This window comes from Ceratotherium simum, chromosome 40 (assembly GCF_057802395.1).
Source record: "Ceratotherium simum simum isolate JZ-2026a chromosome 40, ASM5780239v1, whole genome shotgun sequence".
NCBI classification, from domain to species: Eukaryota; Metazoa; Chordata; class Mammalia; order Perissodactyla; family Rhinocerotidae; genus Ceratotherium; species Ceratotherium simum.
In genome coordinates, this window is record NC_141939.1 from 9,204,842 (window position 1) to 9,229,764 (window position 24,923).

The 24,923-nt window shown below is 40.1% G+C and overlaps 1 protein-coding gene across 1 annotated transcript in view; it reads left to right on the top strand.

Annotated features, from left to right (window-relative positions):
• Window positions 1-14,326, top strand: part of SLC9A4 (solute carrier family 9 member A4) — a 61,735-nt gene extending 47,409 nt beyond the window's left edge. Inside the window, exons 9-12 of the mRNA XM_004435870.3 lie at window positions 2,339-2,435; window positions 7,062-7,193; window positions 7,948-8,035; window positions 11,628-14,326. Coding sequence (XP_004435927.1) covers window positions 2,339-2,435; window positions 7,062-7,193; window positions 7,948-8,035; window positions 11,628-11,983 — 673 coding nt within the window. The 3' untranslated portion in view covers window positions 11,984-14,326. The remainder of the gene's footprint in view (window positions 1-2,338; window positions 2,436-7,061; window positions 7,194-7,947; window positions 8,036-11,627) is intronic.
• The last annotated feature ends 10,597 nt before the right edge of the window (window positions 14,327-24,923 follow it).

Consider the following 24,923-nt stretch of genomic DNA (forward strand, 5'->3'; position numbering starts at 1 on the left):
AGCTATTAAAAGAGGATAGATTCTCCTAAATGAATCGGGATATAATATTTGATCTTTGGGGAATTCATCTTGTGGCAGGAATATAACATCTACTAGATTTCTTATTTATATTGCTGTGTTTAGAATTGAAGCCTCTTTTTACATTATTATAGCATCTGATAAAAAAAAGTTAAGAGAAATGTGAATCTTTTATTCGAATACTTTTAGATTCAGATTTTCCCAGTTTGATTTTAATAGTCATGAAATTAGCAGAGGATTTTGATTTAAGGTGACAGAGATTTCCTTTGTGGATAATGAATGAATGTTCCGGTGACAAGCGTCTTTCCATTTATAATTCTACTTTTTTGACCCAGAGATTATTAACATTCAGTTTTTCCAAGGATTGTATCTTCCCTGTGCTCCTGATATGGTCATTTGGGATGGTTTTGCTGATGAAGTGGCATGTAGGAAACTCCAGTATCACCTGGACACTGGAGCCCAAGTGAATGATTCCTCTATATGATTTTATAGCCCCAGCTTCTCAGTGTGCACCAATGGGAGAGAGTGCCTCTGGGATGCCTGGATTGCATATCCAGCTAGTAGCCTGAATGGACCTTAATTAAGTCTGGTCCTTCCCAAAGTGGTCAACTGTAAACGAAGGAAAGTGCCAAGTTACATCTACGTCTAATCTCAAGTTTAACTTTTCCATTACCTTTACCAATGGTTTTTTCTATTTGGTTGTTTTATCATGAACACGGAAAATGGACCTGTTTGATTAGCTGTTGTTTCTGCTTAGCAGTAGATGACTTCCACCATAAAAAGGAATGTGTTCAGATGGTGGGAATGTGTAGGTGTATCTAAATCAGAATAAATTTTATTTGAAGGACATTTAAACACTTAAGTTGAAATGCCCTGATAATAATGTTTAAATCAACAAGGGTGGTAACTGAATATCAATAGTGTTGACATTTGAAGCTCTGTGATATCAAAACTCTGATTTTAATGGTTTTGTAGAAAGGGCATTAGTCAGTCTACAGATAGCATTGCTAAATAAATCCTGGCATACTGTGATATCCAGTATCCAAGTCCTTAAAAATCTTTTACCAATTGCATATTGCTTATAAAATATTCTTGCTACTTATGGCTATATTGCCACTAATGTGTGGGGAAAAATACTCAAAAAATGGCCTGTATTGAAACTGATAACTACTTATCTCTGTGATCAATTATCCTAAGACCTTTGCAAGCAGTTATTAGCACAGCAGTGTCCTTATGCATTCTAAAGAGCTGCAGCTGGAAAGGAAAAAATCAGAACTCTGCAAGTGTTTATACCAAGATGTTAAGAGGGGTGATAGTGGTAAAAGATGGGTTTAATTTTCTTTAGTTCTCTCTTTTCTGTTCTTATGTTCTACAGTGGACATATGTTATTCGTACACCAGAAAGTTTTTAGAAATTACTGCCACTAGATTGAAATCATTGAAATCAAATATATTTGTCACATGAGAATTCTGCACTTAGCAAGGTCATGACTTTGAAATCCTCAGAAGACAATTGTGCGTTGATGCTAACCTGGGTGTATTTGGATTTTGAACCCTTTCCAAGCGGTGAGGGAAGCCATGTGGAGCTGGTCAGCGCAGAGGCAGCAAGCAGTCAGCTGCTTCTAGAATCTCACAGAATGCCCGGTGTCTCAGAGCTGGGCTGGCTTCCATGGTGGACATGCTCTAATTCTCCTGATAAAATATGATTCTAGTTTCTTACAATTATTTTTTAACCAAAGATAAAATCCCTAAAGGGGCAATTCCAAGATAAATGTACTCATAAAATTTTAATACTCTCTTAGATCAGTGCTACTGAAAATGTGGTGCGTGGGTGGTGTGGCCATGAGCTCTTTGTCACCTGTCCGAGGTGAGAGAAGTACAGACCTAACCAAGAGTCAACCTTGACCGAGTAAACTTATTTCTGTTGAATCTAACAGTAAAACATTTGGTTTGCATTTTATGGTATCTTTTTAAAAATGTATTTTGTAATAATTGATTTTTATTGTATTTTACAAATGTGTCTGTTCAAAACAGATAAGTAGGAAAAAAAATAACTGGTTTGTCACCCCCTTAAACCCCCTTTTGGAAAGTAAGTTAGAATAATTCCCATATAAAAGCTACAGGCAAAGAAACCGCATTTTCAAAATGTAAGTTGGGACACGTGTACTGACATTTCACATGAACTTACTGAAACTATCGGAAAGGTTATATAAAAACAGGGGTTCTGGAAATTAGAACTCCTACAAGTACATTGATACTTTCGTGGCACTCTCACCGAGATAGAAGAATAAAGTTTGGCTTCCCTCCAATGATATCTCCAGGGCCCAGAGGATACAAGGAACCAAAAGGCTTTCCCCTGAAGATGTGGAATCCATGAGGGACCTTCTGACACACAACATGTACCAAGTTCGACAAAGGGTGTGTATAAGCCTCCTGACTTGTCCCTATTGCCTGTCCTTGGAATCGCTCCATCAGGAATCAGTTCTTGTTCACATTATCTTCTCTAAAGCAGCCTCCTTGCTGACCAATTTCTCTTGCTTAGTTTGGAGAACAGAAAGTTAATTGTTATGTTTCTCCTGCAAAATTGGCACCATGGTATAAAAAGAACTGCAAATCCAGTTGCTGTCCCTAGGGGTCAGGCTGCCCTAGCTCTGCAGCCTGGTGCTTTCCAGAACCAGCAGGTCTCCCTCTCCCTCCAGAGTCGACAAGTGGTGGATCTCATCCACGGGACCACAGAAAGAAGATGGCCCCAGGACACGATGACAGTCGAGTTGTCTCAGTCTGATTGATTCGAACAGAGCCTAGAAAACTGAGATAGTTTAGATTAGAATGTTGGACCTGCAATGCTGAAAGCCTAAATAAAAGGAGACATTATTTTTCAATTTTGGAAAAAGGCACAGAGTCTATATCAGCACCTGGGAACTGGTCCAAAGTACATACACAGCAAGAACTTTTCTGGGGGCAGTGAGTAAGTCCTTCTGAAATTTTGATTTAGTCAAATGATATTTAAACTTGTGTCCTCTAATTAGAGTTTTTTTTCAAGTTTGAGGATTCAAGTGAACATCCCAATTATTGAATGTAATTATAAGTGAATTCATTGTTAGATCCTTGGTTTTTGTGACTATGTCATAGATCATAGTCTAAAGGGGACCAAAAAAAATCACCTAGTCAAAGCTTCTCATTTTCAAGTAGAAGATGCTGAGGTTGGGGAGTGGTTTATGTGACTTGTTTAAGGTCACAAAACAAATCCAAGTTAAGAACCCTGGTCTTCCAACAACCACCCAGTGCTCTTTCCATGACTCCAGACTCACATGATCCAGTGAAAGTGAATGTTTTCTGGTTTCCTGTTTCCAAAAGGTCAATGATTAAGGGGAATGTGTCAGCAAAAGAGCCCTGCACTTCCTCAAGGAATATAGGTCAGCATTAATCAGCACGCTTAGGGTAAATTCCACAGCTTTCAAATCATTCCAAGTGAAACTGTTTCAGTGAGATTATCACCTTCTGCCTTAGATAAAAAGTTAAGAACTTCCTGGTTCAAAGAATGTCAGCTAGCTTAGTGAGGGCCAGAGCCCAAAGGAAGCCTGGTAATCATATTGAGGAAGGTTGAATTTAGGGAAAGGTCCAGAAATGAAGATAGGGATCCTGAGACTCCAACCCTATCTACAATGAGGTTAACTGCCCATTCTCTCTTTTTTCCCTTTTATGCAGTTTCCCAGATAGCCACCCTCTTCTTTTATAAGTGTGCCTATTCGGTCTGTCCCCCGGGTTTCTCCCTTTTAAGCTATGCAGTATCCCCCTTCCTTGTTGCTCCCAAATAAGCACATAGGCCTCTTTTGATTTAAAGAGTTTATTGCTGAGCACCAAGGAAAGTCACATGGGGAGAACATAAATAATAAACAGAGGAGAGTTCCAAGCTCTGAGATGGCTTCTGCCTCCACTTTTGTTCCTTTTAGAGAGTGAAACTTACCAGTCCCCTCCCGTTCCTGTCTTTCCATTCTCACCCTGTCTTTTACATAGGTCATGTGTCTCCTCTCCTCCATCATGATCCTTGTGCTCTCTTGAAGGAAAAACCGCTCTAAAGGTGCAACCCAGGACAACTCTCTGCTTTGTTTCTAGTGGACAATCTACAATTTTGAGGACTGTCACAAAAGGTGACATCTGTTGTCCTCTAGCTGGGGTGATTGGTCACTAGGCCTCACGCTGTGCAGGGCTAGTGGTTGGGGCGTTTCTCAGTGTTCACATCTCAGAAGAGGCCGTCTTGGGAGTCAGGAGTCACTCAGAGCACGGTTTAACTCTGGGGGATTATAATACACAGTTGTTCTGTACCTGAGCTGGCCCTGCTGGGTCTGTTGCACTCCTGTCTGAAGGCCACCCCTCAGCACATCCAGAACAGGGTCGTCACTGGTGGGGAAGGTGAAAGACTAACCTCTGGAGGTTCTCAGGGGGACAGCCACAGCAGACGCTCTCTGGAATGCAGTGAGGATGGAGACTGAGAAACACTCTTTCTAAACTTACAAGTGAAGAAACTGGCCTCGGTCTAGACCCTAAGGGCAGATCAGAGACTGGTGGGCAGTCCCTGGGGTGGCCTCAATGAGCAGATCACTCTCTGAATTTCTACATACTTTCAAAGGAGGAAAACAATTTATTCAACTTCAGTTCCCTTCAGCAAATATTTAATGCAAGTCTAGAATGCAGATCTTTCTCCCATAGAACTCAAGTTTTAGTGGGGAATACAGGCTTTAAACAATCACCAACTCCATTAAATGGCAGAAATGGAGGAAGGAGAGGGAAGAAACTTGCATATACATTATATTCATGGGATCTACTATGCTCCCTACAGATAGGCAGATTAGACAAGCATATAGGTGACATGATGTGAGGCAAAACAGAAGAAAAAATGTCCAAATGTTCCTTAAAGTACAGCCTCCCCTCAAGTCAAAGTGTGGGAAATTTCTATTATTAGCATTCCTATACATGGCAATATATGTTTATACACACACAAATGTGCACACTGAGTGAATTAAGTTTTGCATGAATTTAACATTGATGAAAAATTGTAAAAGGTATTGGTATTTACACTTGTAAAATTGTCTTGGTATTCTAGGTGCTTAACTTTTAAATATTTTTCATGATAGTATCATAATGTCGTTCTTTAATATCTCAATGTACAAAATGCACTTAGGTTGAGGTCCCTCATTAGTGATGGAGGATAAGAATCCATATTTTAAAATGTCTTTAAAATTCAAATTTTTTGCCAAATTCCTGTCAGATTGGTTAATTTGTCAAGAGTGGCTGGTAAAGATCTCCCATGAGGAGAAGGTGAAGGTTGGCTCTGCTGCTACCTCATTGCTCCCTTAGCCCCCAACCTATGCCTGATTTATGGAACTACTTTTAGACAACTGTCTACTATGTGAGGATTAATTTAGTTAATAGATAATAAAAGCCACAAATCTACTTAACTGGATGTATCTACATTAAAACACAAACAGTAAACTAAAAACCAGTGAAACCAGTGAAGACACTGTGGTCAATGCCTCCTTGTTACAAACACCCTCTTCTGTTCTGACAGGAAACTTAACTGTCTCATATATCGACCAAGTGAGGGTCTAATTTCTTTTGTATTTTTGTGTAAAAATAAATGGAAATACAAGTATTAGTATTTTCTTTTCCCACACTGGGGATCATCTTGTGGCATCCCTTGGAGTGTATGCACCCCACCTAAGAGACCACTGGCCTGAAGGATGGAGCCTCGTCTCTTGGCAGGTTGTGCCCAGCTCCTTCCTGCACCTCTAGTCTCATGTCTCACCATAGTTTGATTAAGTACTTCATTCTCCTGTGATAACAAACAAATTCCGAGCTCTACTCCAGTGGACCCTCCTCCCTCCCTCCCAAGTTGTTTCACAGCTATGTCTTCTCTCATGTGTTCCCACTTCCTGGAAGGAACATCCACTCATCTTTCAAGACTCAGCTCAGTGCAGTGCACCTTTCCCACACAAGACTGGATTACATGTCCTTTGCCTGTACTCTATAAGTCCCTGCAGAACCCAATATCTTATCACTTACCTGATCACATAACAGTATATGCTTATTTGTTTGACTTCCTTAGTAGACTATGAGCCTTTTGAAGACCAGAATTCTAATTTATTCATTTTTAAAAATCTCCGTGCCTACCATGGCACCTGGCATACAAAGCATTTGCTCTATTGCTGAACATCCTTATTGAAGCATCCATTAACCAGGAGAGAGAGCACTGCAGTCCCGATTCTATTATCGGGACCTACTGACCCAGAGAAAGCTGGGTATTCACTGCTGAACCTTGGGTGAGCAAGAAGGGGGAGAAGAAGTTCCAGTTAAGTGCATTGCAAACATCTGTCTGAGGACCAATGTTGGTCTATAGTCCAAGACAAGTTTTCACTGCCCTGGGGTAAGGACAAGGAAGAAATTTTTCATAAAGCTAAATTGATTCAATTTGAAGGCCTGTTCTTTCTTCAAGATTATGTCCTTCCTACTCTTTTGGTTAAAAGACCTCTTCCTTTTTGAACTGATGGTGGTAATAATAATTGGTTGATTTTTTGTATGTATCTTTAGTTGGCAAAATTAAAAAATAGCAACCTTATTGAAATTCCCAAAGTAGTTTTGACATTTTCCTGATCTATTAAATCCAAATGTTCAGTAACCATTGGCCTGGAGTAAAAAATATCGCCTGGGAAAGAAAGTGTGTGGGGAGCAGCTGAAGCCTGTGGGTATCTTAGGGGAGGACCACTGCAGGGATAATATAGGGAAAGTACAGACAGAGAGCTCTGCTTTGCGAGCCAGAAGGCACAGGCTCCGACCACAGCTCTGTCCTGCTAGGGGTGGCCTTGGTCACAGACCTTTCTTCTTGGGGCCACAACTTTCTCCTTTGTAATTGAGGCAAATGCTCAGATGACCTCCATGTGCCTTCCAGCTGTAACAGTCTTAGTCTGTGACATTTCCATGACCTCCTGAGGCTCAAAGTTGTACTGGAGATGTCGTTACTTATTTGATGTTCTGTTGTTTCTGCAGACCCCATCCTACAACAAATATAGCCTCAAACCCCAAACAAGTGAGAAGCAGGCTAAAGAGATTCTGATCCGCCGCCAGAACACCTTAAGGGAGAGTATGAGGAAAGGTCACAGCCTGCCGTGGGGAAAGCCGGTAAGGGGGGACTGTTGACTCACCTGAGAGCTGGGCCCGTCCCTGTACCGGGCGTCCTCGGGTGACTACCATTGACATTTAAACAAAACCACCCACTTGTTGCCAGAGAAATACAAAAGTATGAGAATGTAGGACACCGGACAAGCTCTGTCTCTGGGTCCAGGGCCTTAGGAATCCGAGGTGTCTGTCCCTGCAGTCCAAGGCAGCAAACTGCCCTCCAGGGTGGGCCAGTGACTGGAACACACTCCCTGGGCTGTGTGTCTAGACCAGATACCATGGTGTCCAGGTACTGAACATCCCAGGGGAACCTCCGTGGACTGGGACCCTGGCTCTGGGAAGCTTACTTCTCCCCCAGGAAGATACAGGGAAGAATTTGTTCTTGCCAAGACTCCTGGCCCTCATCTTCACATCACCCACTGTGCAGCTGCACTATTCTATTCGAGGCCATATCAAAGCAATCTTACTGGGACTTCTGGATGGAGGTTGGGTCTGGAGTAGACCCTAACCTCTACCCTAATCTCTGTGGGGTTGTGGGAGTAACTTTGAGAAGTTCATAATGGTCCATTTTATCATGAGAGGGAAGGGAAGTATATATTGAAGGCTGAAGCATTCTGTTTTCTTTAAACACAAGTAACTGAAAGCCAGTAATCCACACAAGATACCACAGTATAGGGCACTGTCCTTCACTTCGTTTGCCATGTCAAGCTCCAAACTGCAGTAGCTAACTCCGTTTATTTCTACTTGTTACCCTCAGGCTGGGACCAAAAACATCCGCTACCTCTCCTTTCCCTATGGCGATCCTCAGCCAGCCAGAAGAGACAGGAGGGCTGCTGAGTTCACAGGTAACCTCGTGCGCCTGGCTGCTCTCCTTCTTTTCTGTAAAGGGTTAGATAGTAAATATTTTCATGGGCCAAAAGGCAAAATCAAGATTATATAGGTACTTATATGACAAGAAAAAGAGAAAATAACTTTTTTATTAATCTAATTCAGAACTTTATTTATAGACACTGAAATTTGAATTTCATATAATTTTTACTTGTCGGGAAATATTCTTCTTTTAATTTTTTTTCAGCTGTTTAAAAATGTAACAACCCTTCTTAGCTCATGGGCCATACAAAAGGAGGCAGCAGGCTGGACACAGCCCAAGGGTCTTACAGAAATGTAAAACGGACACTTTTTTGAAAATGTGTAATTCACCCATGGCTTAAAAATTGGCGGAAGTCTCCGAGGTTGTTAAATTTTACTAAAATAATTTCATCAAATTTACTGATTAATGTTCCCCATTTAATATCTAATTCTTAAGTAGAATTCTTAGAATTATTGAAACTGCCTATCATTCTAATAAAAGCCAAGTTATTATTTTTAAAGTGTATATATAAAATAATTTTCTAATAGCAAAAGGTGACATATAATATATAGAACATGCCATGCTATCTATTTTAATTTTCCTAAATTTTTAAGACTTAAAATCATCTTGGAAATTCAGATGAACTAAACACATGGAATTTGAGAATTAAATCATTGAAGAGTGAATGTAATTATTCTTTAAAATCAAACGACTTTTTTCTGATTTAACAATATGTTTGTTTCAAAATCAATCAGTAGGGAAAAGCATAAAAGAAAGTTAAAAGCACTTGAAACCCCAATACCAAGATAGAATCACTATAGAACATTTTGGTAAGCAGCCTTCTATAATTCTTTCTACACCATCCTGATCCTTACTCTACCTATACTTGATACCAAAAAAAAAAAAAAAAATTGAACACACAGCATCATATTATTAATAAAATCATAGTATAGTCATTGTTCTGTAATTTTTATAGAAAGTTGCCTAGTCAACCATATGTTGTGGACGTATTTCCGTGTCAATAGATAGGAACCTAGTAATCATTTTTAATGACTTAATAACAGCCAATTATATAAAAGCACCATAGGTTATTTAGGTAAGTTCTATTAACAAATATTTAAGATATTTCCAATTTTTAGTGAATATAAGCAATGATATATGATAAGCACCTTGGATCACTTGTGATTGATCTTTGCATAAATAACCCATTATAGTCATGTGCTGCATAACGACGTTTTGCTCACATATATAACAGTGGTCTCATAAAATTAGTACCATATCACCCAGGTGTGTGGTAAGCTATCCCATCTAGGTTTTGTAAGTACGTTCTATGATGTTTGCGTGATGAAATCACCTAATGACGCATTTCTTGGGAGGTATCTCCGTTGTTAAGCAATGCGTGACTGTATTCCCTTAATACGTTTTCCTGGGAGTAAAATTTTTAGGTTAAAAGTTATATATATTTAAATCTACCCTCACATCAAAAATATGTGAGAAAGGTCATTTCTGAATACTTTTATCATCACTGGGCTATTGTCAAACTTTTGAGTAATCTACCATATGGTAGGATAAAATTTATATACCATATTTAATTTTCATATGCATCTCTTTGATTTTTAGTGAGGTTGAACATCTTTTCATATGTTTAAAGTCAATTATATTTCCTTGGGGGAAGTTTTTATTTCTGTCTTTGCCCATTTTTTAAAATTTATTTGTTTGCTTTCTTAAAATGAATTTGAAGAACACTATATAACAAGGATATCATCCATTGTCTCATATTTGTTGCCAATGATTTTTCCTCAAGTTTCACATTTATCTTTCAGTTTTTAGACTTTTTTGCCATTCAGAAATTTTCATTCTGATTAATCAAATCTGCTCAATCTTCCTTGCGAGTGACCTGCCCAGCCTCTCCCTAGTGCATGGAACCCACTTTCTAAAACCAGGTGGTCAACTGACTGCAGTTGCAATCCGTCCCCTGAGGGGGAGCCACACTCAGAGGAGTGGTTGGAAACCAGGAGAGGGAGCAGAGGGAAGCGAAAGGAATGGCTCTTGGGGGCAGAAGTATCCAGGCTGTTGTTTTCTTAGGTGGTATTCCAAGCACCAAAGGATCCAGAGGAACTCTGGTCCCAGGCCAGACTGTAGAGCACAAATTAAAGGGAAGTCATGAAAAAATGGACGAATATACTAACTAATGTGTTCTATATTCAAAGCAATTGATTCCTGCCCCCTGCCCTCCTCAACTTCCTGGCTACCTTGTCAGGATAATTTGGACATATTTTGGAAAAACATTATTGCACAGGGTATTTTAAGATTTTCTGATATCCCACAATTTAAACACATCTTGTCAAGTGTAAACCTGTGTGAGTATTAGTTCTAGCTGTGGAGTTTTTGTTTTGTTTTTTTCAGGAGAGAGTAGAGAGCGGGAGAAAGAAGCCTGCTTTCAGATTTAAAAATAAAGGTCTCAAAATACCTAAATTCTCAAGAGAATATTTAAAAGGAAAATAAATTTATAAAATTAAAACTTTGAAGAAAGGAGAATAAAAGAGATTTGTAAAATATATTCCTTCGAAGATGTGTGCATAGTGAAGTAGGGAAAAGGCAATGTCCTAGACATGGGTTAAGTATTTGGAAGGTCATCCCGGAGGGGACTTTACATAGAAACCCGATGGCTTCTCTCCTTTCATGAGGAGCCCTCCCGACCCACGTGTGGCACATATAAAGGAGACAGTGACAGCCGGGGGAGAGCTGATGTGCAGGTGGACAGGCTCCGCCCAAGCTCCAGTCCCACCTTCATTGTGTGATACTGAAAGTCACTTAACCTCTTGAAACCTCAGCCTCTTTACCTCCAAAATGAGGATCATAATTTTACTCATCTCAAAGGGTTGTTTGAGGATTAAGTGGCATAATAGATGTGAAATAATTAGCACAGTGACATAGTAAGTTCTCAATAAATGGATGTTACCAACATTGTCATTGCCATTGTGTGCCAGCCACAATCTCTTCACCTTCTTATTTCCTTTGAGAGGAAAGCATCTAGTCAGGGTTGTTTTGCCACACATGGCTCTCTGTTGTGACCCCCCTCCCAACCCTGTTTCTCCATGATTGGCTATTTCAAGGTCAAAGGGGTAAAACTCAGATTTCATGCCTTCTGGTAACCACTGATTAAAAAACAAACCAAGGTAAAACCAATCATTATCATATCACAGTATCATGTAACGTTCAGTTTAGCATTGGTCTTTGACAAGTCAAAGCAGCTTTGTGCCTTATGGCCTAATGCCTATGGCCCATTGATCTGATTTTGTAAAAAAAAAAACCACTCTCTTACTTACCTGGAGAAGACTAGCTTGATGCATAGGTTTCCATGCATTTCTATTTATTTATAACGTTGCGCACATAGCGTCTATTCCACTCCCCTCTTGGGGTAGCTACCTTGAAAAAGGAAAATCACGCTGATCAGAAAGTTGAGTATAAGAGCTGGAAGCTCAAGAAGGAATCAGCTTCACTCTGAGTTCTTGGCATCTGGATACTAAGTTTTAACTCGCTGATCTTAACTCTTGTTCTTTCCTCCTTGTGTCATATATTCCCAGACAATGACAGCAGTGATTCAGAATTCCCATCCATCACGTTCAACGTACACTCTCGAACAGGGTTGCTTCAAGACAGACACCTGACACAAGAAATAATCCCGATGAAGAGCTTACACAGAGGAAGGAGGCCATCTGACTTCAGTTATCAAAGACAGAGAAGCCGAGAAGAGCATGTTGGTGGAGGCAGAAGGGCGGCTTTAAGGCCCAAACCACTGTTTCATGCAGTCGATGAGGAGTATGAATCTGAAGAGGAGAGTGAGCAAGATGTCTCAGTGATTGGGTCCAGACAGTCACCTGAGCACAGACCTAGCAGGGAACACTACAAGTCCCACAGCCCTTTGCTTCGAAGAAAATAGTTTTATTGTCTGCAGGAACGTTTCTGTGTTTTTCAGGAGCCTGTCTTCCTGTTATTGTGAAAGAAGGATTTTCAGAGTTCTGAAGAAAGCTATTGAGTTGACTTTTTTGGAAGATATCAGACATGCATCTATACGAGGCAGGGAGATTTTTCAGAGGCCTGAGAGCAGCTTGTAGGCTCTGCCACATTCGTAGCTGGTGTACTTTGTAGATGAATTCCCTGTGAGTGATAGATGTTAATCCCCCCCAAAATTCTTCACTAAGAATTCCTAAGAGTGTGTGATCCATGTAACTTATTGAGATACAAAAGTGATTTGTCAGTAATTCACCTTCAGCATATGCCTGTGCACCCCGTAATCAAGTTAGAGCTAGGAGGGGCCTTAGAAATGGCCTGGCCCAACCCCCTGTGTTTACAGATAAAGACACTTAGCCCAAGGTCATGTGGGGAGTTGCTGGCTTCACAAGCTGATTGTCCTCTCTCCCAAGTGAATGCATTCGATTTCAATTTTGATATGATATAATAATTATATTTCTGAAGAGAGGCAAAATTTGTCATAACATTGCTATATTTAACTAGTAGCAATAATAGACAGATGTGTTACAGACTATAGGATTAATCTGTTCACAGATTAATCTAGTGGATTAATCAGTGGTCTATTTTTATAGTTGGAATATTTATTTTAAAAACAAATATTAGAAACAAAACAGCCATAAACAGGCTTTACTAGCAATGACACAAACATCAGGTATTTATGAGCTGTGCATTGTAGGGTATGATAGTTTGCTCTAGGGTTTCTTTTCTAGACTGTAACAAAGTTTATTATTTTTAGAGCATTATCTAGTCATTTTTTTAACCGACGTATAGTTGACATACGATATTATGTTAGTTTCAGGTGTACATCATAGTGATTCAACATTTATACACATTACAGAATACTCACTACAATAAGTCTCGTTACCATCTGTCACCATACAAAGTTATTGCAATATTATTGACTATATTCCCTGTGCTGTACATTACATCCCTATGACTTATTTATTTTATAACTGGAAGTTTGTATCTCTTAGGCCACCTTACCTATTTCACCCAACTCCTCACCCTCTCCCCTCTGGTAACCACCAGTTTGTTCTCTGTATCTAAGGCTTGAAACATTTTCCAATTTAATTTTCCATCCTCATCATCCCCAAACATGACGTTGAACCTCACACTCCAGCTCATCAACTTTGCTAGATGACTTTATCTTTCCTCCCTCCCTCCCCGCTCTTCCTCTTCTCACTCTTCTGGCCACCTATAGATTAACAAATATTTATTAAGTGCTATTTATTACGCCAAGTGGCTAATCAGTAATAATCAATTAACCATAATATCCTTTATCATTGCTGTTTCTGATATCTCTTACCATCCCAAACTGATTTAATCCTATGCGTCTTTAAAGGCCATGATCCAATGCACCCTGCCCCTAGGCCCACCGTGATCCCGTGAATCAGAAGGGATCAAGTGATCTCCCTCCTCCTTGGTGTTCCCACAGCACCTGGGACGTGTCATGGAACTTCTCTGGGGTTACACTTATACACGGGCATGTGCATCCGATGGTCCATGGTCCGAAGGACAGGGAGGATAGTTTGTTCATTTTAAATTTTATCCATTCATCAGCTGTGTCTTTTATCTCTTGGCCTTACCTTTTTTCTATGTGTTTTTTTTTTAGCTTTTATCAACTTTTTCTCTTTGTTATTGTAGTGCCTCGTACCTGGTAGATTATTTATAAATGTTGAAATGACAACGACAATTTAGAGCTGGAAAGGACATTAGAGAGGATGTTGTCAGACATTCTTATTTTCCAGGTGACAAAAACAAGGTCTTGAGAAGCTGCCTGATGCCAGTTCAGGGTCTGCTTTTCCTTGAAGGACGTGGGCTTGCCCTCTAGTGTAACCCATGGAAACCAGCGACTGTCAAAGAACGTGTGACGGTCCCCGGATTGTATTTTGTGAACAGCATTCACTCAGGTTCCTGCTGCAGTGGTAGAAATGGCAATCAAAAGAGCCCACTTGTCTCTCTTCTTCTGAATCTGAAATAGAAGACTGCTTCTTCTAAGTTGTCTAAATATTTTGACTTTAATAAAAATTATACTCAACCAAATAATAGTAATCAGCCCAAAGGGATAGAAGCACGTATAAAACTCAAGGATCTCTGGGTTTTTCTTTTTGTTTAAACTAATCGACAGTTCAAGCAACAGAAAAAACTTGATGCCCCATGAGAGGGAGTCAGTGAGTCATGATTCTTAAACGGCAGATGGAGATGCAGAGACAGAGAGGGGTTGTCAGAAATCACCTTTCCAAAGTCATATGCGAGGCAGATTCTTGAGAAGTGAAGAGTCCCTATATCCCTTACTGGACTCTCCACAAAATGACAGGAATCCACACTGTGAAAGCCCCTCCCCAGAGTAGCCAGCAAGGTCTAAGGATGAGTGGACTCCATCTAACTTCTGTTTTTCTCTGAGATGCTGGTGCCTTTTGAGAAAGGAGTGGTGGGATTCAGTGAGTCCGTTGGATCTTGCCCCTTTAATTGGTAGAAGCCACAATAGAGTTGTTTGCTCTGAGGTCATTTGTTCACATAGACACTGTCTGGCCAGGGCAGCCCGAGTCTGGGAAGAGGCCCTGGAGCTCCTGCCTGAAAGGTGAGGCAGACTGAGGTCCCTCGTGGTCCTGGCAGCTCTGCTAGACTTGGAGAGCTCATGGTGGAAATGGCTGGTTACCTCCAGGTAACCTCTGGTTACCATCCAGGACTGTTTCAAAATGCAGTGTGGTCTGATCTTCACTCCATCAGTGACAGCCCATTCTGGGCACTGGTTGAGGGTGTAACAGGTGCTGCCCCAGGGATGCTCTTGGCTATCTTGGGTATTGGTTTCACATGATGAGACCCAACAGGCACCAAGCAGTGCAGCAGAGCAAGTTTCCTCTTGAGTTTGAGGAAGATCTGGTTCTTGTTCCCTACTCACCTCAGGGAGGGGCTGAAATCCCATACGGGGTGCTCTCCTGGGCCTGGCTGGTGGTCCGCTGAGTAGTCCACCTTCTCTCTTCCAGTAACAGAATTAGCCCTTTTAGCTTTTTTTGTGTGTGTGTGAGGAAGATTAGCCCCGAACTAACATCTGCCAATCCTCCACTTTTTGCTGAGGAAGACTGGCCCTGGGCTAACATCTGTGCCCATCTTCCTCCACTTTATATGGGACGCTGCCTCAGCATGGCTTGACACGTAGTGAGTCAGTGCACGCCCAGGATCCGAACCCGGGCAGCCAGCAGTGGAGCGCGCGCACTTAACCGCTACGCCACGGGCCGGCCCCAGCCCTTTTAAACCTCTAAAAATTGGACACGCAACCCACAACATCCTAATTTCCCTCCATAGGTTTTTTTGTTTGTTTTGTTTTGTGTTTTACTTTCTCAAACCTATTCATATTGCTAGCCTGAATGCTCTTGGGTTTCAGTCAATTCTGAAGTTGCGTGAAGTAGCATTTTCTTTTATTTACCTTATATAGCGGCTTTCCGCCTTAAGGGTTTTCCACATATTTTCTGGTGTTTGGGATGTGGTAAATGTTTTTATTCGCCCTCCCCAACCCTGAAAGGATGCCACGGGCACCTTTCCTGTCTTTAATCAACGTGCTAAAGAGAAAGAGTGGCTGTGGAAAGGAACCTGCCGTGACAAAGTGGAGATGAGATTCTGGACACTTCATTATGCTTCCTTCCTGCTTTTGTCTCTCTCGTGAAGGCCATATACCTCTATGCTTCTCTTCTTGGAAAAAGACAAAGGGTCGTGGGAGGAAGGGCTGGCATTGGCACCTGAATTCAATGATAGAATTATCATTCCTGTATAGGAAGTGACTACTATGGCAGGTGTGTGGCAGAACTCAGGAGTGCTGGCTTCAGCCTGCAGGGAAGCCCCCAGAACACCTCCTCACCTGTTTGGATGCCTGCCACTCAGATCATTTAGGTTTTTAAATCAATAACTCTTAAGTGGGCTCTGAACTCAGCCCACTTTTAGCGTGGGACCTTGAGTAACTTGATTATCTTTCCTAAGCTGAACTTTACTGATTGGTAAAATAAGATAATTTTATCTACCTCATAGAATGGTCATGAGGATTAAATGAGATAATATATGTAAAATTCTTAGCTTAGTGCTTGTTTTATAGTCAGAGCTTGATCACTAATGGCTACAATTATTTAGGCTAAAATACATGTACTCATGAGAGAGGACATATATTGATTTGATTATATGACAAGGTATAAATAACAGACATCTGAGAGTTTTCTGAGAGACAATTGGACTGACATAATAGAGGATACTTGGGAGGACAGGGAGAGGATGTGGCAGAAATAGAGCATTGAAAAACATGATCATAGTTCCACCTGCCTCTATCCAGTGTCCGTCAATCAACAGCAAAACCAGAGACAGGGTCGGGGTACGGATTCATGTTTTACAAATAAAGCTTGTTTATTTTTGTGTCATTACCTCAAAATTACTGCATTTTCCTCCTTCTGGGACAGTTACCCCAGTGCACTATTCTAATCATGGTTTATTCTCACAGAGACAAATGAATTTAGAGGCCCTGCCTCTGCATATCATGCCAGGCACCCAGTGAAGAAAGAGAAAACTTCTCTTTGTTGGGGAAATAGTCAATGGGGTTTAATTCTTCAGCCTGCAATTTCTTTTCTGTAAGAGACCTCCCCTCCAAAAAAGTGATTATCTTAACTTATGAATATTAACTAGAGAGATAGCATTTAAGAATTTTCAGCATGGAAAAAAATAGTTTCTAGCATATTTCCTAACTTTCCAAAATTAGGAAAAGTAAATTTTTTTTCATACATAAAATCAGTGAATGTGTAGGTGTTGTCTAGGGTTTTTGCAAGTATATTTTATCCACAAATAAAACAGGTGGTTTCTTGTAGTTTTTTATTTTTTTTCCCTGTTTAAACTCTGTCAAATATCTTATTTCTAACTCCTCCTGAGAAAACCCAGCGGTGCAGACGGAACGCTTCCTCTGAGCACATCAGTCGCTGCTAATTGTTAATTGGGCCACAAGCCAAGGGGAATAAAAGAGATGCCCGCAGCAGTGCTAGTCGCTCCTGCAATTAGTAAGTGATGTGTTATTTCATCTGTACACAAGATTTGATTTAAAAATTCTTGTTCTTTCTGAGACTCTAACCAGCCAGGGATGATCAAGTAAGTACGGCAGGTTGGAAATCAAAATTTTCATTGCCCAGCCTTCTTCAAGTTACAGTTTATTCAACAAAGTCACTAGAATCGTGTTGTCAACGGAACCAAGGTGGTGGCTACTCTGTTTCCAGGCACAGGAATACAGATCTAGAATCAAAGTGGGTCCTAAAAGCAAGGTGTTTACTCTGCATTCTAGGAAGTCAGCCTTGAACAGAACTGTAGGAGCCAACATTTATAGAGTGCGTACTGTATGCCAGGCACTATTCAAAATGCTGTGCATACATAGATGCAGTATCATCCTGCCTGAAAGGAAACAGGTTTAGAGAGATTCAGTAACAGGTCCAAGGTCTCCCTGCTTCCAAAGAAGACCTTGGAAACCAAGTCTGCCTGGTTCACAACCACCGCCCGAACTTTCTCCCTGAGAAGAACTGGGAATTTAATTAGTGACTCAGATCCATACATAGTTATCCTTCTCACTTGGGAAAGATCCAGTGGGAGGAAACAGAAAGGCTTCATCCTCCCCCAAAAAAACCCCTTGCTTTAAAACGGACAAATCAGTACAGATTTTGTATTGTGATTTTGAAAATCTGCTTTTACAAACTTAGTGGATGATCTGAAAATTAGATGATGAGCAGGATTGATCGTTAGTGTTGTTAAGATTATTTTTTGAGGGCTTAAATGAAATGTTTTGTGTCTGATTTTAAATTAAGTTTCTTTTGGATATCATTTATTTGTTGTTTCCAAAGAACTTTGTTTTTGGTTCCCGGATGAGGTCCCCACCAGACAACCTCCACAGTCCTGGGCAGCTCTGAAACACTGCACTATGCCATTTGCTTACGATGGAAAAATAAATCAACAACCCACTGAAAGAATGGAAGGGGGTGGGGAGATGACTGACTATTGAAACATTCCTTTAATAATTAAAGAGGAACTTATATTCTTGGTATGCATTGTACCATTAATTGAAAACATACAACGTGCCCAGGATTTTACTAAGAACTTTACATACGCATTTTTTAGAATGTAATTCTCACAAGAATTTTATGAAGTAGGTATTATGATTATTATACCCATTTTACGGATGAAGGAACTGAGACTCACAAAAGCTTCCACCGAGGACAGCTGGTCCAAGTTTTCATCAAGGACACACAAATGGCAGTATATTTACATTTAGAGCTGTCTGACTCCAAAGTCATCACTCTCTCCACTAAGCTGTAGTAAACACCCTTATGGCTGTTGTGAAGAACACATTGAGTAACCTAAAAAGTGAATATGCCTTATGCCACCATCAGCTGAATTCTTAAGACCATGTCCTTAAATCAAGTAATAGTTTAGGTCTTGTTTATACACTGCTGCACTGACACAAGTTTCCTTTCTTTTTTTTTGTGAGGAGGATCAGCCCTGAGCTAACATCCATGCTAATCCTCCTCTTTTTGCTGAGGAGGACCGGCTCTGAGCTAACATCTATTGCCAATCCTCCTCCTTTTTTTTTCCCCCCAAAGCCCCAGTAGATAGTTGCATGTCATAGTTGCACATTCTTCTAGTTGCTGTATGTGGGACGTGGCCTCACCACGGCCGGAGAGGCAGTGCGTCGGTGCGTGCCCGGGATCCGAACCTCGGCCGCCAGGAGCGGAGTGCGTGCACTTAACCACTAAGCCATGGGGCCGGCCCCTTCCTTTCTGTTTAACGTGATGCTGAAGTGCTGAATGAAGCTAACAGTGGCTGTGGCCAAATCACTGATTCAGGAGTCTGTGTCTTTAAGTATAGAGAAGTGGGTGATGTGTGAGTTAGTAAGTGATGTGTTGTTTCATCTGTGCACAAGATTTGATTTAAAAATTCTTTTTCTTTTTGAGATTCTAACGAGCCAGGGATGATCAAGTAAGTACGGCAGGTTAGAAATCAAAATTCCCATTGCCCAGCCTTTTTCAAGTGAGGGTTTATTCAATGAAGTCACTGGAACCATGTTCTGATAATTCATGTTATTCTTTAACTTATTTTTTTATTTCAATATTTTTATTCCTGTTGGATTTTATCTTTGAGCTAATGGAAATACGAGAAACAGAGCCACTTAGAAACTTGTAAAATAAGGGCTTACCTAGCACCATGGCCCTGAACCAGTTTAAAAGGAAGGAAGGCCCCACAAGGTTTCATTTACTTTGTTTCCTTAAAGGCATTTTTCTGGGTAACTAAGAGCAAGTGAAACTCGGTCCCTGGGTTTCACTGGCGTACTGTTTCACAGGTGAAGGCTGCCCTTGTGAGTTTGTGCTTGTCCTGGACCCGGTTCAGCAGGCAGCCCTATTATCTAACTATGCCATCTTTAAAAGGGGTTGTGTGTATGGGGGAGGGGGGTCCCCAAAGTTCTAAACGCAGAAGTTAGAAAAAACAACCAATCAGAAAGAGGAAAGGAGGATAAGCGTTCTGTCCTCCAGAAAGGGGATATTCTTAAAAGGAGAGGACAAAAGGACAGATCCTCACCCAAGAATACGCCCACAGGAAAGTCACACAGAGCAGGGCAGAACAAACCAGCAGCCTTAGGAGCATAGAGTTGAGCAAACAATGGTTGCTGTGCTCCACCCACACCCCTGGAGCTGAATTTCAAGTTCTGAATTGGGACAATACGGCTGGAATTTCTGAAGGTTTACTCTGCAACACATGGAGTTTCAGGCAGCTCTCCGTTAAAAATATCCGGACAAACATTGCAAGAATATAAATGAAATTTGCAGAGTAAAAAACATCTATGGTGAATTGGGGTTAATAAATTCCTCCAGGCAGAATGAGCAGAAAATAGCTATTTTGGGAGGACCTCACAAGCGGATTCAGTTTCGTAATGACTTGAGGAGGTAGGATGAATTTATTGGAGGAGAAAATGTACGATCGTAATTAAATCACAACATTAGACCCATCCTGGTATCTAGGGTAGGCTCAGGAAACCTTCATACATAGGAAGATAATTTTACATTTGATAAATTATTTGCAAGTCTTGGTGTATTGCCCAGTGTTCCCTTCCAGACTATCAATTCTTTGAATGCCAGAGACAGAGAAAGCCCTGGGGAAATGTTGCTGCATTGATGCGTCCTAATAAGTCCTAAAATCTAAATATCTTAGAGGAGTGGTCAAATCTTGGGTTACCATACCAGGGTCAGTTCTTTGAGAGCTTCTGAACTCTCTCCAGGATGACAGTGAGTGTAGCTCACCTGGCAGTAGACCCTTTCCAGCTGGTCATTCCCACTTATCTGGGGATGACCCGACAGCCTCCTGCTCCAACAGAGAACATAGAATTCAGAATCAGAAGGTTTGTGGTGGAGCACTAGCGCCATCAATTAGTACTCTGTGATCTTGACCAGCTCTCGGACCTCTCAAGTTGGTTCCACATCACGAAATTGAGGGTGATGACATCTACTCTACCTACCTCAAGAAGCAGTTGTGGGCCGGCCCCGTGGCTTAGCGGTTAAGTGCGCAGCTCTGCTACTGGCGACCCGGGTTCGGATCCCGGGCGCGCACCGACGCACCGCTTCTCCGCCATGCTGAGGCCACATCCGACATACAGCAACTAGAAGGATGTGCAACTATGACATACAACTATCTACTGGAGCTTTGGGGAGAAAAAAGGAGGAGGATTGGCAATGGATGTTAGCTCAGAGCCGGTCTTCCTCAGCAAAAAGAGGAGGATTAGCACGGATGTTAGCTCAGGGCTGATCTCCCTCACAAAAAAAAAAAGAAGCGGTTGTGATTCTGGAATGACGTCAAGAGTTTAAAAAATCTCTGAAGTATAGAGCCCTACATCATCTTAAGCAAGCAGAAAATTCTTGTGGCTGTGAGACAGCTTGAGGAGGAAGTACAGCACAGTGGTTTAGAGCTGGAAGACAGGAGTGAAACAGAGCAGAGTGTTTGTCACATAGTTAATGCACAGTAAAGTTTAGCTGTTACTATAGTGATGGCATCAGCATAGTTTTGTGGTTAAGGATCCCGGCTCTGGAGTCAGATTGACTAGACCTGTGAAAGGGTAAATTGTTTTAAAAAAGGTAAAATCATGACTCTCAAAAATAAAATGAACACTTGTTAAATATTATGTTTAACTCATGAATTAATGAGGGAATCGATATAATGTTTCAAAGGAGAATTCAAAATACCATTCTCAGATATTACATCAATTTATCTATGAATATTTCAATATTTCAATATTTGTCACAAAAAAATAGTAACAGTGGTATTTTGAAAACCAACTTAAAACAAAAATCTGTTAACTCACTCTGCCATATTACCATATTTAAGTATTAAATGCATCAGGAGGTTTTATGTATAATGAAAGATGGCAATTCAATTTTTACATAGTAGGATTTGATCAGACTAAAAAAATTTTAAAGATTAAAATAATAGGGGCCGGCCCCGTGGCTTGGTGGTTAAGTGCGTGCACTCCTCTGCTGGCGGCCCGGGTTCAGATCCCGGGTGTGCACAGACACACAGCTTCTCCGGCCATGCTGAGGCCGCGTCCCACATACAGCAACTAGAAGGATGTGCAGCTGTGACATACAACTATCTACTGGGGCTTTGGGGGGAAAAAATAAATAAAATAAAATCTTTAAAAAAAATAAAAATAAAAAAATAATAAAATAAAATAATAAATCATTCTTATTTGCTTTTTTAGTATGTAAGATTTGATACATAAAAATAATATATGTAACCAAATGTAAATTATTAAGCCAGACAGTAAAATATACATGAACCTACAACCTATTTGAAGAACTAGAACAATCCTGGTAACATTGCAAGTGTTCTTTCTTTATCCCACTTTCTACCTCTCCACTCTGCCCTGTGGTGACCAATGTTCTAAATCTTACATTTATTTTGCTATGTTTATGGTTTTATTCCAAATAGGTGAATTCCTACAGGATATATTGTTCCATTTTTGTTCATTTTCAAACCTCATAAAAATGGTGTTATGCCACATATAGTCTTTTGAAATTGACATTCTTCACTATATATTATGCTTCTAAGATTCCTCTATGTTGTTGCATTTGGCTATAGTTCATTCATTTTTACTTCTGCATAATATTCCATTGTGAAAATATACTACAGTCTATCCACTCTATATGAAAACTATCCAATATTCTCTAGGAAAGTTTCCTAAAAAATACAATTGCTAAATCATAGAGTATGTGAACAGTAAATTTTAAAAGATGTTGCCAAATAGTGTACCAATTTACATTACCACTAGAAGTGGTTAATATTATTGTTAAATTTCATATTTATAGCATTACTTGGTATTATTGGACTTTTCTTCCTCTAAAAAAATAGTATGCCAGACCATTTTGGAGAAAATTATAAAACTTTTTGGAAAGGTATTAAGGAGGACCCAATTAAAGTGAGATGACAGATAGGAAGACTCAACATAATAAATATATTAATTCTCTCTGAATATATCAATATATTTAATGAAATATAAATAGAACTCTGAACATGTTTATTATGGAATTTGTCAAGCTTTGAAATTTTTAAATTTAGAAGAAAATTTTAAAATTGAAAATTTATTTGAATGTGCAAAATGTCAAGAGTAGACAAAGTACTCCTGAAGGATAAGGAGACGGAAAGGGACAAAAAGAAGGAGAAAAAGAAGAAAGAAAAAGAAGGAAGAGAAGATGATGATTTGGGGGACTAATTAAATCAGGTCTCAAATCTTTTTATAGGTCTACAGCAATTAAGTCAGCATAGTATTGGTGAAGGTATAGATACACTGACCAATAGACTAACACCCAAAGACTCCAGAAATGGACTCACACATATATGGAAACATATTATCAATAAATGGTCATGAGACAACTGGCTGTCCATCAGGACAAAAACAAAATTGAATTGCCATCTTTCATCATACATAAAAATCAATTCCTGATGCATTTAATATTTAAATACGGTAATATGGCAGACTGAGTTATTCTGCCACTGAAAGTTACTAAAACTGCTGGATGATACATTTTTTCAACTTCTGAAAAGCATTGTTAAGCAAGAAAATCAAAAACATTTGGGCCACAACCTAAATGAAAGTTGGATTCCAGAGAGATGAGAGGAGTAACGAAACCAGCTTTCGAATCTGAAAGGTATTTAACGAATCAGGTGAACGTAACCTATTTTTAATAATCTTATGGGAGACAAGGTAGAGAAGACAAAGTTCAGGACTCACTCAGGTACAAGTTAATAGAGATCTTTTCCCTCATTAAACTGGGACTCCATAATTTATTCTTAGTGTAAGGATGAGCAAGACATAGACTCACCAGCGGCCCACCATACTGGACCTGCTAACAGGGAGATGGATCACTGCTCAAAGAGACTTTGCATATTCAGATCCCCATGATAGTTCTCATTATAAGTTAGCAAGGTAGGTTTTAAGTAGTCAATTCATGTTTGTCTGCTCCTGAGATATGCGTTCATTCTCAATATGCTAAGTCGGATTTCTGAGGCTACAAGGCTAATAACCTGACTGACATTAGTTCTTGGTAAATTCATCAAGGTAATCAAAGCAAAATATTTTCAAGAGCACAATATTTTAATATGTAATAGTAATTGCAAGCAATATCCAAACAATTGAGGATCCATTCTTGAAGCCTGAGTACACATCAAAAAATGTTCAAAAAATGTTTACTTATGACTCTTATTGGAATGGAAAATTATGTCACTAAAAATTACCAACAGAGGGGCCGGCTGGCCCTGTGGCCTAGTGGTTAATTTCTGCACGCTCTGCTACAGTGGGCCGGGTTTGGTTCCGGGCACAGACCTACAAAACTGGTTGGCAGCCATGCTGTGGCAACCCGCATGCGAAATAGAGGAAGATGGACACAGATTTAGCTCAGGGCAAATCTTTCTCAGCAAAAAAAAAAAAAAAAAAAAAAAAAATTACCACCAGGAAAGGAACCTCTGAGTTCTTCCCATCAAACTCATTCATTAACAAAATGATGAAGACTGTCTTACTTGTCAGAGTTCTTAATTGTAAACAATAAATGCAATTTCTATAGTTTAATCAGAAAAAGGAATTTATTAAAGGATGTCAAAAAATGTATGGAGGTTTTTGGGTGGTCTATCAAATTAGCCTGGAAGTTAAGCTTCCAGGAAAAATTTCTAAAACCGAGCGTGGAACTAATCCCTAATGAAGAAATCTCTGTTGTTGCTGCCAGCACTGATGTCACCAAACTCAAAATACCAGAAATCTGATCTTACTAAAATTACCTTTCTTTCTAGCCATTTCACTTACCACTCCATTTCTGAATCAGGTACTTGATTTTGTCAACCCCAAAAGCCAGACACTCTGCTACAATTCTCACCCTAAAGAGCCTCTTGTCCAAACTCCTCCCATCTGAAACAGAGTCTCACTTAAGTATGCTTGGGTTATATTCCCACATCCTAGTAGTCAAAATTGTTTTTTGACTACGATGTTGGGAGGACAGCACTCATGGGAATTTCCCTGTGCTACTCTGGGGCCTCTGAGAGCAGATGCAGAGACGAGATAGACATGCATAAGATTTATTGTGGGAAACATCTCTGAAAAATAAATGAGGAGGAAATAGGTGTAGACAGGGAGAAACCTCAGACCACAATGCAGGATTTACACCTATGAAAGGAGAGCGAGAAGAAAGCATTGGGTAGAAGAACTTCAGACTGCAGCACGGTTCTGACAAAGTCTTGATCAAGCTAGTTGTGAATCCCTGAACAAAAGTTACTCTTTAAAGAAATCCACTATTGAGCAAAAA